The sequence below is a fragment of the Oxyura jamaicensis genome, chromosome 4, assembly GCF_011077185.1.
Source record: "Oxyura jamaicensis isolate SHBP4307 breed ruddy duck chromosome 4, BPBGC_Ojam_1.0, whole genome shotgun sequence".
Lineage (NCBI taxonomy): Eukaryota > Metazoa > Chordata > Aves > Anseriformes > Anatidae > Oxyura > Oxyura jamaicensis.
The window spans coordinates 86648374-86663125 of record NC_048896.1 but is presented as its reverse complement, the minus strand read 5'-3'; the positions used below and the strand labels follow the sequence as shown (position 1 = coordinate 86663125).

Genomic DNA, 14752 nt, shown 5'->3' with positions numbered 1-14752 from the left:
TTTGTTTGTCTAAAGCGAACAGAAAACAGGAATATGGTTTAATGAATAGTCTTCCAAGCTAAGAAATCTTGCAGTGAAATGTGATAAATAATGCTTCTAAGGATTCAATGAGTTTTTAAAGAGACAAAGTTCGTAAGTATAAGAATTTAAGTTAACTTTCTATATAAGCTGTTATGAAATTAAGAATATACCATTTTAAATAGACATGTTTTAAATGACATATTGTTTTTTACAATTTAGAGTGGGTATAGTATACATACCGATGTTTCTCTAATTATTATTATTTTTAAATTAGTCACTTAATTTTCACTGTACTTGTAAATGTGTTTCCATAAAGCCAGAATGTTGTAAAAGGTGTAAGTTACCTTCTAATTGTTACACTTCTTTTAAAGGTGTGCAGCTAAACTGATTTCTTTTCCAGCTGGATTTTTATCCAATAAAACAGAATCCAGATAGGATGAATTATTAAAATAAATGAAAAGTATTGGTAGAATATAGAATTTTGAGGTGTAGAGACTTCAGACAGCTTTTAGCTTTTTGCTGCTCAGAAAACACACAGTAAGTGAAGTGTTATCAAATTTTGACATTTTAGCCTTATTATTTATATTTAGCCTTATATGGCAATGTATAATTTCCTTTAGTGCTGGAAGTGTATTAGTAAAACTATTAGCTTTTAAAATGAAAAGGGAAAGATAATTGTAAGGCTTAGAAAGATACATTTGCACTGTTTTATTAAAAATGAGTAGTTTTCATGTTTGCTTTACATTGATTTCCTCAAAGTTTATTGATACTTAGAGGCTTCATCTATAGTAGTAGGAAATTCAGCAGCGACTTTGTGTCTTAGGGATCTGTCACTTAATCATATCCTCCTTAATATGTAATTTAATCTTAATTTACTATTAAGCTGCAATTAATCTTCCATCTGGATGTACAAGTTATGCATGCTGTTACTGCATGTTTTTATTAGTGGAGGGAATTCAGCTGTCACACGATGCTGATCAACAGAAGAAAAACAGTGATGTTTGTCTCAAAAAGATTACTGAGTGTATTTTTTATTACCTATTTGCGGTCAGACTCCTCAGAAGTATATTTTAAATTTCAAAATGTGACTTTCAAAACCAACTATTTGTTTTTAGTGAAGATTTCTGGATGGCAAATCTTTCCAAATTTATCATTTTGAAGTGTGTACATCAGTCTCAGAAAGGGAGGCGGACAGCAGGGGGCACTCGGGACAGCCGTTTGCAGCCAGTCTCTTGACTTCACCGAATTGCCTGTTACTGAAAGTCTTGATATTTAAAGGTAGCTTCTTTCTTAGTTATTTATAAACGAACACATTCCAAATAGTTTGACTCAAAAATATTTTTCCTTAGTATAACCCTGCCGTACGAAGGACTTTTATCTTTAAAATTGGTAGAGGGAAACCACAACCTTGTAAACATGAGAAACTTCCCTATTTTAATCAGTAGCACACATGCGGTATGTTTACTGCTGAGTAGCTGACAAATCCTCCACAAAAATACATCTGGACAGATTCTAGAAAATTTGGAGAATTAGAAAAGAGATTTCTATTTCTTTAAAAAGTTGTCTCAGTTTGTTTATAGGTTGTGATTCTCCTGCTTTACAGAAACTCGGGGTCAGTGAGCTAAATTAAATCCTAAACTTTACTTGGGCTTTCGTGCAAGTAGCTGCTATTCTCTTGAACCTGGGATGCAGAAAGCAATACTTGATGAGAGTTAAGTTTTTTGGAGGAGTGCTCTGTTGATGCCAAATTTACTTCAGGAGTTTGTGTTACCAAGAGTTCATCCAGAGGGTTGCCTCTTTCTAGTTGCCTCATATTTTTTGTGTGTGTATTCTTCTTTTAGGAGTCAAGGATACATTAAATCCTATTCATCCTTTGACAAGTTCAAACTTATCCAGGCTTCCTGTCATTCTATCCTTCTCTTGAGCTTTTTTTTCTCTGAAAACAAACATACAAAAGAAAATAAGAGCAGGAAGTGGAGGGAGGGTGGAAGAGAAAAACAGATCGACCATATCTGGGGTCTCTACCCCTTCCCACAGTTTAGCTTCTAAGCAGATGGATGTGGGTTTAGAAATGTCGTCTTTGGTATATCTGAATAAGTTTTTTAAAGCTGTTGTGCCATATTTTAACACTTTCCATTAATAGCTTTGCAAATTAACATTCCTTCTGCTTTCGACCTTTGAACTCTGAGTTGCCTGCCTGGTTTACAGAAATGATACACAAAATCATAAGATTTCGAAGCTGGCAGCTGCTAAAATAATCTATGGAATATAGAAGTAAATTATTTTTTTTCAAGGGTTCTCAGAGCCTCATGACATTTCGTAGTCATTATCATTAACTGGTATTGTCTAATTGGTAGAGCTTCTTTTTAGTAGTGTCACTTTATGGAAAAAACGTGGACATGCGATGCTCAGTTCTTCAGTGAAATAAAATCAACAGCTATAGAGATCTGTTTAAACTAAGGGATCCTTAGGTTTATAACGCCAACCAGGAGTGCCTAGGACGTACAAAATATTGCCCATACGGTGTTCCCAACCGTGCTCCACCACAGGGGCTCCGGAGCAGTGCTAGTCTTGCTGCTACATCCAGTTACACATAGGTATTGTTTTTTTTTCCCCCACATCATTCTGATATGTACTTGTGGGTAGAAAACACACCCGTTAAAACCGTGCTGGCACATTTGGGCATTGCAGGAGATTCCTGTAGGACTTAGTGTTTAACTAACGATCAACGTACGGATAGAAGGCTTTTCTGTATTGCCCCAGAGGGGAGTTCCCAGGACAGCTCTCCATTTGTGCTTTTTACTGATCCGATGTGAGGATTACTATGCACGCTATCACCTGTATATTTGTAATGTTGCTCTCTGGTTGTTTAAGGTATTGACTGACAGTGAAAAAACATTCTGCAGCCCACTTGGTTTCATGTCAAGCAATGTGCAGCGTTTAAACAGACCTATGTGGCCTTTTTTCATTTAAAAATACATAGTTGTAATACTCATCCACACATAGTGGATGCAAGTATCATGAGAGGTTTCCTACATCTTTATTTTAGGATTTTATAGAACGTATTTCTTCCTATCAACCTCTCTATTTGTTTCCATTGCATTTCTTCATGGTATCAAACACTAGGGGAAGACAGCACCGTGAAATGCAATGGTATGCCTATTCAGATAACTAATCAGTTAATAAATGAGCCTTGGCCATTGCTTGTGTCTCTGGAATGCTTGTTAAAGCATGGTTCCTCCCTTTGCATCTGTAATTACCTTGAAATTTCTTCTCTGTTCCCTCCAAATTAAATGTGGGAGACTGAAGTTGCTCAGTTTACGGAGACTCTTCATCCTAAATTCGGAAGCAGGATGATGTGCAGACTTGGACTGCCTTTGGCAAGCCAGTCTTTCTGTGAGATCCTGAGTAAAGGCTCTTCTCTTCTTTTTGCCTCAGTTTCTCTCTGTGACAGTTCAGTGCAATATTCACCTTCTTCCTGGTGGTTTTATAGCAGGGCTGATCCTCGGAACTGGATGGGTGGATGTGGGGGATTCCATGTGCTGCTCTGAAAAAGGGAGATCCCACTTTCTAAGCTACTGCTCGTAAGTCCTCCTTGGCTGCAAGGACATCCCACTAGCATAAAAACAATAAAAAAACATGTTCACTAATCAGTCTCAATTTGTAATTCTGGCAATTATTTTTAGCAAACCTGCAATTCTGATCGCTTCAAAAGTACCAGAAAGGGATGTGTCAGGTACTATCACTATTTACTTGAGCACGGCAGCAAACTTCAGGATATCCTATACTTTCCATACCCAGTCTCCTGAAGACACTACTACCACAGCAAATGAGGAGCACTTCCCTCTTGCATTACAAGTAGCTGCTTTTGCTCTCTCTCCTTAAGACGCTGTGCACAGAGCTGCCTTGACATCAGTGAAGCATAGGCTGGGGTAGCGAAGAAGGAAGGGCAGAATATCCCTTGATTTCTGCAAAGAGGATTTTGTCTTTAGTGACTGCAGGCTGCACCTAGCTCTGGCAAAGATGCCAACTTTCCTTGTACTGTGGATTTTTACCTGCAATTGGCAGTGTGAACCACTGGAAAGTTAAGCAGAATCGACCGTCCGAGGTCTTATTTTTACATGCATTATGTAAACCTCTGAAAATAATGGTTTACAACGTAAATGTTTCTATAAGTAATGGTAGGGTGATTAACTAATGATTGGCAAAAAACTGTTCTGGAAATCTGTTTTCTCGAGCTCAGGACTTCTGCACGATTCAACTTCATTTTATTTTCCTGATTTTCGTATAGGAAACGCTTTAAACTACAATCAGCTCGATTTATATAAAACGATCTAGCTTTTCTGGTGAGAGATAATTGAGATCTAATCTGAATCCCTGACGAACCACAGCTTCCTGCATTGGCCTGTTGCTATGGGTAACATAAAGGGAGTAAAATAGAACTTCATACGAAATGCCTTTAAACTTTACTGGCATGTACAGGCATGGAATAGGGCTGAATTTTTTAGTTTAATCTTTGAGAAGCTGATGTGCTAAGGAAATGCTTTTTCCATATTAAGTGAAGATGAATTTAGGAAGAGTACTGTTAGGAAAAATAACTGCTGTTTCTTATGAAGAGCGGGTAAGTGATATGAATTATATTTAGCTAAAGCAAGGCATCGTTGCAATGAGAAATTAGAAGAGGCTATTGTTATTGGCAAGAAAACAGAGAAGAATGTTATCAGCTTCAGAATGCTTTTTATTTAGCCTTTCAGCTTTTTTGCTGTAAAGTATTTGAGTTAAATTTCCTTTCTAAATGCAAACATTTGGCTATATTATCAGAGAAGAGTAAAGGGAACCTTCCTGTAGCAGCTAACCTTCAGATTTTGAGATGTATTTATGAACCGTGCCCAGTATGTATAAAGCTAAAAGATCAGTGAGTTTATAATCTGTCTATTTTTTTTAAATTCTGTGCAGTGTATGTTGTGCATGCTTTCTGTACCATTATATCAATATTATTTCTGTAGGTAAAACTGTATATATTTTTGTATATATCTTTATCAATATAATTTTAATGATAGATTTTGACATTTAAGCCACTGTGTTCCTATATGATAAGATTGGTTTTGGTTGGGGTAAAAAAGTTGAACATTTATTTCTTAGAGGAATTCCAAATGTCACATCGTTACTGTTCTTGTATTGCTTTTATAGACTCAAATGTACAGTAGTTGTATTTTTTTTTTCCTTGAGAATTGGTACCTCTCTAATACTTTTGTATTAGCTATTGTAAATGCACTTCTTTGGTGGCTGAGAACTGAAAAGCCAAATTATGTAAGAGTTCTCCTTTAAGAGGCATTGTGAAGGGACATCCTTTTCGTAGATTTCTAAATCACTAGTTTAATTGCAATAGTATTTTAAACTGAACATCATAATGTTACATTAGTGTTTAGATGAGATATATATGTGAGGTTACTTATTTGAAGGAAAATCTAGAATTAATATGTAAGTAATATGGGTTTGGTTTTGATTTCAAATGTTAGGACAATGTTAACTGTATTTTGAGGCATTATCCCCCTCCCAGAGATCATCAGAGTTCCTGGCATTTTTACAACGTTAATACTGTACTGCATTGAAAGGATAACAATGCATGTAGGCAATGAAAGTCCTGGAGTAGCATGTCTTAATATCTAGGGAACTGCTTGCAAAAGCAGGGGACCCTCGGCAAAACGAGAAGTTGCTTCAGGTGTTGTAAGGAGGAATTGGAACAAAGCTGGCTGCAGGAGGCAGCTGGCTGGGTGCTGGGCTTTCCCTGAGCTCAGGGACAGGATGTTTGAAAGTTGGCTTTCGTATCGAGTCTGTAGATCTTCAGTGCTTCGTCTCTTAAAGAACATGTTAAGTGTCCCAGAGTTATTTTATATATTGAAATCGTATGGGAAAATCAGTTTAGAAGGTCGGTGGAGCCAGGGAAGCTATTCCAAGCTGCAATGCCTAATTAGAGGGGCTTTTGGAAAGGGGAGGGCAGTGTGATATTGTAATCAGTAAGTCTAACAGACTCCAAAGGCAGCAGTCAGAGAGCTCTGCCTCTGAGAGATGCTGCAAAAAGTCAATGCCTATGTTGGAAGAAAGAGTGCTTTAAAAAGGACACGTAGAGGTCACTTATAATTCAAATCCCCTTTTCTCCGAATCCTTCTGGATGCCCATAAAAGAAATAGGTATTTGTTTAGTCTGTGATTTTGTCATGGGTAGGGTAGCAGACAACAATATTTTTTCACTCTGTTTAAAGATTTTTATCCCTGTGTATCTCAGAAATAGTTCAAAATATATATGGCTTCCGCACCCCCCCCCCCCCAGGAAGGCACTCACCCGCAGTCTATTAACAGAGACGATTTCATGTTGCTCCATTTTATTGTTAAGGCCTGGCATTTCCTAGTGTGTGTCACCCCTCCCAGTCCCCCCATCTTTCCCTTTGTTCTCCTCAAGCACTTGAGCATGACTATTGACTTGGATGACAAATCCTGAGGAGGTGAAAAAGGACATTTTGTGTTGAGTTACCTGGGTAGTCTGTACACATGGGTTTATTTCTTCAGAATAGAGTCTGGGTTATGGATAGGGTATTTTTTGTTGTTGTTGTTTTTCGGCATCATGGTTTTGTGGCAGAGCTTGTTGGTACTTAGTTAATTACCTGTAAAAGGGAACATTCCCTGGATCTAAGCAAATTTCCTGGATGAGAGTTTTTGTCAACTGAAAGATGTCATCATACTAGTTTAATGCAGTGGTGCAGGTTAAAGACCACAGGAGCTAGCAGGTACAGGCTGCTTCAACCTTTTGAATTGCATTCTCCTTTATGCCCTCTCTCCACCCTCCCCCCTGTTGTTGGGGCAAGATGCTATGTTGTCTGGGTCTATTCTAGAATAAGAAGTTTATGTGCTCACAAAGTAGTCTTCTCCCTGTTAATTATTGTAAGCTAATCCTTTTTTAGCTGTATTGCAAGCAGATCCTGAACATGACATCAAAAACCTCATTGGCCCTTCTGGTTTTTCCACCTAGCAAAAAGGTGATCCAAAGAGAAATTTTACATGTTTTCCCTTAATCAGAACCTTATGCTATCTAATATATGCTTGAAGCATTTGCCGTTTTACAGAGACCTAAAACGCCTGTTATGGTGTGTGCTAACTGAGTGGGAAGCCGTTGCTCAGCTTGTTCCTGGCGCTAAGCTCATCGCTTGGATCACAGGGATCAAGACCTTGCCCTGAAGTCTAGGGAAGAGACTTGCATTGGCCACCGCTGGCGTGTGTGTGTCTGTACACCTCAGCTGCTAATCCAGCTGGAGGAGCAAGCAGAATTCTGGTGAAGAGACAGCCTGGAAGATGTTTTTGTGCTCTTAAATTCAACTTCTTTTTAACATTTTGGTACTTGTTGCCATCAGGCTCCTGGCACACACCATGGCCTTTTTCCTAAACCAGTTTGGAAGTCAGAGTAATTTGAAGAACTAATTTAAGTTCTTATCTGGTTGTGAGAGATTTGAGGGTTGAATACAATTCAGATGTTATCTCAGAGTGATAGTTCATATAGTTCACAACACTGTATGTCCTGTCATTTGGAACGAAATATTTCTTTTTAACCTTCACCTTGTCCCTGCCTGGCTCATACTGTATCGTTCCTCATCTTTCAGAAATGGCTACATAAAAGAACCATTCCATTTTATTGCTTTGCAATATGTACGTTTTCGGATAGGTAGTTTCTAGTAGGTATATGGAAAGCGTTAAATCTAATCAAAAAATCATTTTTTATATGTATAGGAGATCAAATTTTGTCCTGAAGAGCCTCCAGTGGTGGTGAACATGAACAATGAAGAATGAAAACCAGCCCCCACCATATACTGAATTAAAAATGAGATCATCATAGTATTTAAAAAAATCTGGTCTTGCAACTTACACCTGTGGACAAATCTAGACAAGTTTCAGCTGAACAGTTTAGAAGAAAAATTGCTTTGTCTAAATGTGGACTGTATGCAATTTCTGACAGGTTTATATTAAGATTTCTAAGTATTCACAAACATGTTTTGAACGTATTACTGTACATTCTTGCACAATAATTACAAGCTTTAGTTTCCAGCTGGCTTTGTTGAATTAAGTGGATTGAGTTCAGATACACAGCTGAATTTAAAGAAATGTTCTTATAATAAATTTAAGTCTGTGATCTAAAAAAAAGTAAAGTGATATCCTTGGAAAGTGCTGGGTAATTTTAGAGGGAGCCAAAGGGAATTTGGAATATCTTAGAACAAAAAAAGGTGGCTGGTATTTAGATGAGAAATTCTGTTCTTCCTATAGGTTCATTTTTTTTCTTGGTATGTTTAAACATAACGATTATTAAGGCGGCCTTGCTCAGAGAAATTTTGAGATATTGATACATGCAGTTAACATGCATTAGGCAAAGCATTCAAAATAAACCCCAAAGCCAACCCATGGTGTGTAGGAGGCCCACTGCCTTTTAAAGCTAAATGGCTTTAATTAAAACTCCATCTCACTGTCCACAGAACGTAATTAAGTGGTCCTATCACTGTAACTTTTCAGCTTTCCTGCAAAATCACACAATTTTTCCAAAAGTAGCGTAATATTCTTTTTACTATCATGAGAACCCTGATAATTTTACTTTTTACCTTTCACAAACACGATGGAGAATCATACTTGGTGTTTTCATCTAGATTCATGGAACCTGCCAAAGTAAATGACTGTTTCTAAAATGTACACATTTTGAAAATGTTTTTTTTTTTTTTAAATATTCTGTCCTCTGTGTAAAGTGATGCTACTACTTTACTTTAAACCACACTTTTCTTCATTCTGTGAAAAAAAACAAAACAAAAAAAAATACAAATTATTTATTGGATATTCAAGAAGCTGTTCAAGAAGCGTTTGGACAATGCTTTCAGACTCGTGGTATGATTTTTTGGGTGGTCCAACCCAGAAGTTGGACTTGATGATCCTCGTGGTCCCTTCCAACGTGGGATATTCTGTGATTCTATGTTGTGTACAGCATGTGAATAAGAAATTAGAAGCAATTATATTGATAGCTGCCTTAAGGTAATTTGTGATCAATGGTGAGAAGGTTAGGGTAGGTAAACACAAACTTCAAAATTTCACTAAAAGTCTAGTTGTCCTTGAAAATTTGATGTAATAGGATTCAGGAAAGTAAGTTAAAATTTCTAAGTTGTGAAGATGACTTAAGTTACAATTTATGAATGCATAATATACTTGCTAAACTTCATGCAAAAGAGAAGTAGAAAAGATGTCCTACACCTCATGGAGTGCATTCTTGATAACGATTGCATTTTTAATACCCAAAACAGTGCAGTTAAGCAAGCAAGAGGCCTAGACGCACATTTGACTGTCTTATTATGCTTCACAGAGTCAGAAGCCTTTCTTCCTGCATAATTTAACAAGAAGGGTTATCTTTTTTTTTTTTTTGATGGATTTGTGTTTATCTGAACTAGCACTGGAGGAATGCTGTCAATAGAGATTAGTTTAGACTTTGAAAATTCCAAAATACTTTTATGAAAAACTAGATCAGATCCTCTGTTGATTATGGGAACGATGGTGCTGCAGCAGTTTACAGAAGGCAATGTTCTTCAGATAGCACCAACAGCAGGGTGAAATGCTGCAGTGAAACACAGAAAGAAAGAAAGAAGGGAGAAGAAATTATTCTTTTAAGGATTACTGAAGGTTTTTGTGGATTTTGAGGGGGAGAGGGAATGTTTGTTACCAAGGTTGACAAATTATGGATAGACAGCTGTTCTCTTGAGCTGTGTTTATATGCCTGTTTTTTCTTCTGTGTGTTTTCTGTCTTGGAAATATTACAGATACATAGGGCATTCTTTCCTAGGTCTTTGAGCAGCCATACAAAATAGGAGAGTTAACTTCCTAAATAGTTCAAAATTATTTAAGGCTCAATGATGCTTTAAGTGATCGAGGAAAAATTCTCCAAGATTATTTCCAAGTTCAAATAATGGCAAGTTTTAACAGCCATTGAAAATCAGTACAAGCTTCAATCTAAAAATCAGCTGTCCTTCCAGTCTTTCACTCAGGTGAAAGCTCTGGAGGACATGTTTGGGAAGCTTTCACCTTGCTGATTTTTAGAGAAATCTTAGCTGCCTTGAGGTAATTTGTGTTCAAAGGTGAGATGGTTAGGGTTGATAAACACACAGACTTCAACATCTCACTAAGAAGTCTAATTGTCCTTGAAAATGTGATGTAAGATACTATTAGAGATGGTGAGTTCAGTAATAGTATATTGGAAACACTCTTACACCTTTCTGGCTCTGTGGAAGTCAGAAACCATCAGCAGGGGAAGTTTTCAGTCCTCTGACTGCCAAAACATCTGAATTTTAATTTAGATTCCACCTATCTCTAGATACTGCAGTACAATAAGGTCTATGAGGTGTTCTTTTCATTTTAAGTCCTTGTCAGTCACTTTTAAGGTATCTGCTTTCTCCCATACACCAACTGATGGGCTTTATTCATCTAAGAAGGATTCTGAAATCAGTGCTCCTACTCACAGCAGGAAGTACTTTGTCCAGTAAATATTTGTGGGATCAAGTTCCAGGAGTGGTTTAAAGGACAGGGGAGATTTTCATGGTGGGGAGGAAACACCTGTGAGAAAATAACAGCTGGTATATTTAGGTTTTCATCTCTCAAATTACCTGTTGCATTAACAGTATGATGATAAAATTAACTAACACTTCAAATAATCTGTGAAGCTCAAAGATTTCTAATGCTTATCATGAAACATAATTAACTCTTATTTTTCTCTTTCTTATTGCAGTCAGCAACTGTCTCTGATGGAGGTAAGCTGAAACTTGTTTTTACTTTTATAATGAAATGAATCAAATTTTCCCAATTAAGCAATATAGCATGTGGTAATAAGGTGACATATTACAGGACGCGAGTCCGAAGTGGTGCAGCACTTTGTGACTTCTTCAGGAGCTACACCAGTGAAAATGCTGCAGGATTATGTTCACATGCTTTCACTGATTTATTTGATTTCTTTTTTCTGTGTGTGGCATATATGTCCCTGAATACACATTTTTATTATAATTAGGATTCTTCATTCATAATAATGAAGAGGCAGAGCTAGATGTCTTTCATATAGTTGGATGCTAGGTAAAATCGTTTTCTGTGTTTTATTGTCCCTTACAAACACTGTTGGCTTTTGTAAGAGAGATGCACTAGTTGCTACGCTGTAAGCTGTTGAGGTCGAAAAGGTTAAGGTTGAAATTTCTTTATAGTCTGATGCCTTTTGAGAAGGGGGTAAGTAATTCAGTAATTGTAAAATCCCAGCATAAAGCTTTTGCAGTTCTGGAGTACTTCTAAGTAAGCTCCTCTTTGCGTCACCTAAGCTTGTTTGTTTTGATTTTAAAACGGCTTTAAAGGACTGTCCACTCTTTGTTAAATATTAGAAGATGATTTCTCGGGATCTTTGAAGTTAATTGAAAAAGTTTAAGTATGCTTCCTTAATGGAATAAAGAAATGTGTGTAGTTTAGAGTATAAAAGAGATGGTTTTTCTCACTTGTCTTGCTTGGCAGGAGTTGGTTCAATTGATCCTCCAGAGAAATTCAGTTACATACATATTATTATGTTTGGTATTCTTTCACAACACTAAAAAGACAATTTTCTTAGATATGTAGGAGACAAACTGTTCTAATTAGTGCTTTAAAGCTGAAGTAATGTTGTAAATGGTAAAGATGATTTTTTTATGTTACGTGCAAATGTAAATGCAAAAGTAGCAATACTCTTCACAAAATTCCATCATGTCTTAATTTCTGTTTTCTTGCCATATTAAAATTACAGTTGAGAAATATTACTGTTTTAGTCCTTTGGGTAGAGCCATTTTCCAACGGCTGGCTGACTCATTGTAAGGTATTTTTCTTCTCCACTGCTGACAGTCTACTGCTGTAACAGTACTTCTGTCCCGATGAGAAGCTAGACTCTATAATGTCTATAATCGATTTGTCTGATCTGCAAAGTGGCAACAGAATGAAACAGAAAATAATTGTCTGTTCTGCTTTCTATTTCTAAAATACAGCCATTGTTTTTGTGGGAAAAATACGTATTTTTGCCTGGATGATACCTCTTTGATATAAAAAGCAAGGAAGACAAACCACAGGCTTCTGCTTTGTCCATGTAGTTCAATTAAATCGCAGGTGCTGAGGGACAAAAGGTTGATTGATCTTTGTTAGCTAAAAGTAGAATGTGCTTGTGTCTTTTTTCCTCGAAGGTTGTTCTTCTATATTAATGAAAATTGTTTGACTCCTGTTGCCTACCCAAACTTGGAGATCCCTGTGATATTACTCATCTGATAGTCATTTCAAGCTTCCAGCTGAAAGTTTATTTTGAAGATCTGACTTATTTTCAGTTTTTCCAGTATGGCTACTTGCATTTCTTTCCAATTCCATACGTAATTGTGTTTCCGCAGTTAATCTATCCAATTTTGTGAAGAAATAAAATCTGAGGGCCCTGTAGGTTGCAGAGGGAAAAGAACAGATAGGAATTTCTACCTAGCATTTATACTTGGCATTTTTCTGTCAAGTTGTATGACCTACTATTTTTTCAGCTAGTGCCGAAGATATGACATGGACTCTTTCTTCATTCTTAAATGGTACCCAGGGAAGAGGGGGGGCATCGTTTATGTAATATGCAGTAGTCAATATTACTGCGACAAGTAATATTGAATAAACGCTTGAATATTGAGAAAGTGGTTTGGAAAAATAAGAACCACAGAGAATATAACCAGAAAAACTGAAATGAAAGAAAATTCTAATCCATTTCATTGATTAAAAGCTCTGATTCACGTCTGAATTACATTTTCAGGCTTTCACTTTTATTGAAAGTGTCACAGCACTGAAAATTTTTCCAATCTTCTCAAATTTCACTAATTCATTAATAGATCCACAGATTTACACATTTCAGAGAACATCTAAATTAGAGAGATTTGCACCAGTGTAGCTATTAGTATAGCAGTGTGTATCTCCCTAGACTAAGAGTGTTTGTACATGTATATGTATACTGTTGTTAAGCTTCAGTCTGGGAAGGGAAATTGATGTTTGAAAAGTAATAATAATGTGTTTATATACATCCTTTCCGTATAATAGGGGGGCACAACAGCTCTCTGCACATTTTCTTCCCAAAGTCAATTAAGCCTCATGTCATATGGATTTTATGGCATCAGAGACAGGCACTGGAAACCATCTGCCCCTTGTAAAAGTTTTACATGGTAACTCTGCTTAGGCAAGGCTATGATGTTGTCATTAGCTAAAACTGCGTGCTTGGGCTTTGTAAAAGGGGTAAAAGATATGGATCCTTGAGTTAGCGGTGTTTCCAGGGATACTGACCTGCTGCAACTCTAACTGTATCTGACCTGCTTAATGAATTGCAGACAATCAGAATGCAAACTGTAATACTGCTTGGATGCACGATCACTGCTATAGATCAGTTACAGCACCTATGCTTTAGGAACAGCAGAAACCATTTTATGTTACAACTATGGGTAATTAGCGGGTTGCTCCTACTTCCCACCCTGGAAACTATACGTTCCTGCTACAGCAGGAGTAGGAGAGTGCTGACACAGCATTCCCCAGCCTGGCTGATGTTCTGAGCACAGTGCAATCTAAATCATCTCAGGGATGATCATTAGTCCCCAGCTAATTTCTGGCTTTCACTAATGATACCTAGATGGCACTTTACAAAGGGCAAACCTTAAGGTCAAAGGGCATCTAATAAAAGTACACCGTCATTCACCTCACAGACAGATGGTCCCAGGTGGTGAGGTATCTTAATAGCTCTATTAAGAATCTCTAACTCAATTCTTACCTGCTATTCCCTACAGAGATAAGTTCCACGATGCTGAAGTCTATTATTTGCACATACTGAAGTATATCAGATACTATAGGCATATCTTTTTCCTGAGATACCACTTTGCTGTTGCGTCAGCTCACTTCTGGTTTTAGTGTTCATCATCCAGAAAGAATTTTCATAAGGAAAGAGTGCTAAAGAATCTTTTGAAAGGAATCTGATGTTTAAAATACATTTTTCAGTTATTTATTATTCTAAAAAGTAACTAAAGAAGGTAGCACAAAACAAACAAACAAACAAACAAACAACGAAATCCAAAATAAAACAAACCACTACCGTTTACACTGTAAATACAGAGGCATTATTTCCTCCAGCAGGTATACAACTTATTTTTCAGTTACGTTGGTAGTGCGTGCTGTAGCTGTGTTCCACTCTAACATAAATAATTCAAGCTCCTTTAGCAGCAGTGGCAAAAGGTCTTTTCTTTAAATTATTTATGGAGCATTTTTATAGTGCTTTGTGTTAAGTATACTATTGGCTTCCTCTGCTTGAAGCCATGAGGGTAAAGAATCGATTTGTTTAGAATGGTGTAAAAAGCTACCAGGAATTGCTGGAGGAGAACGCGTTAGCTTCCCTTATCCCAAAGTCGCAGAGGAACAATGTACCGGGCAGTGAGGCCAGCCTTCACCCTATGGGTTCCGGGACGTTACAGCTGAACTTGGTATGGATTCAGAAGGATGGCTGTCAGTGAATGCCTTGAAGTATTTGATTAAGTGGCACCACAGTGGTTCGTATCAGCTTTATCCAGGTAATGTATTTGGTGATTAACTGGAATATCTTAATTATATGAGTGTGTGCATTCAGATGATTACTAGGAGTATGTGGAGCTGCTCACAATAATAAAAAA

At 37.1% G+C, this 14752-nt stretch overlaps 1 protein-coding gene across 7 annotated transcripts in view; it reads left to right on the top strand.

The window, feature by feature from the left end:
- RGS12 (regulator of G protein signaling 12) overlaps positions 1-14752 on the top strand; it is an 86145-nt gene that overhangs the window by 32936 nt on the left and 38457 nt on the right. For 6 of the 7 annotated variants that reach the window (XM_035324961.1, XM_035324955.1, XM_035324960.1 and 3 more), the window contains one exon: positions 10819-10840. In XM_035324961.1, coding sequence (XP_035180852.1) covers positions 10819-10840 — 22 coding nt within the window. Of the gene's footprint in view, positions 1-3821; positions 4643-10818; positions 10841-14752 lie in introns of those variants that run through there. The other variant, XM_035324958.1, reaches the window with a different exon arrangement.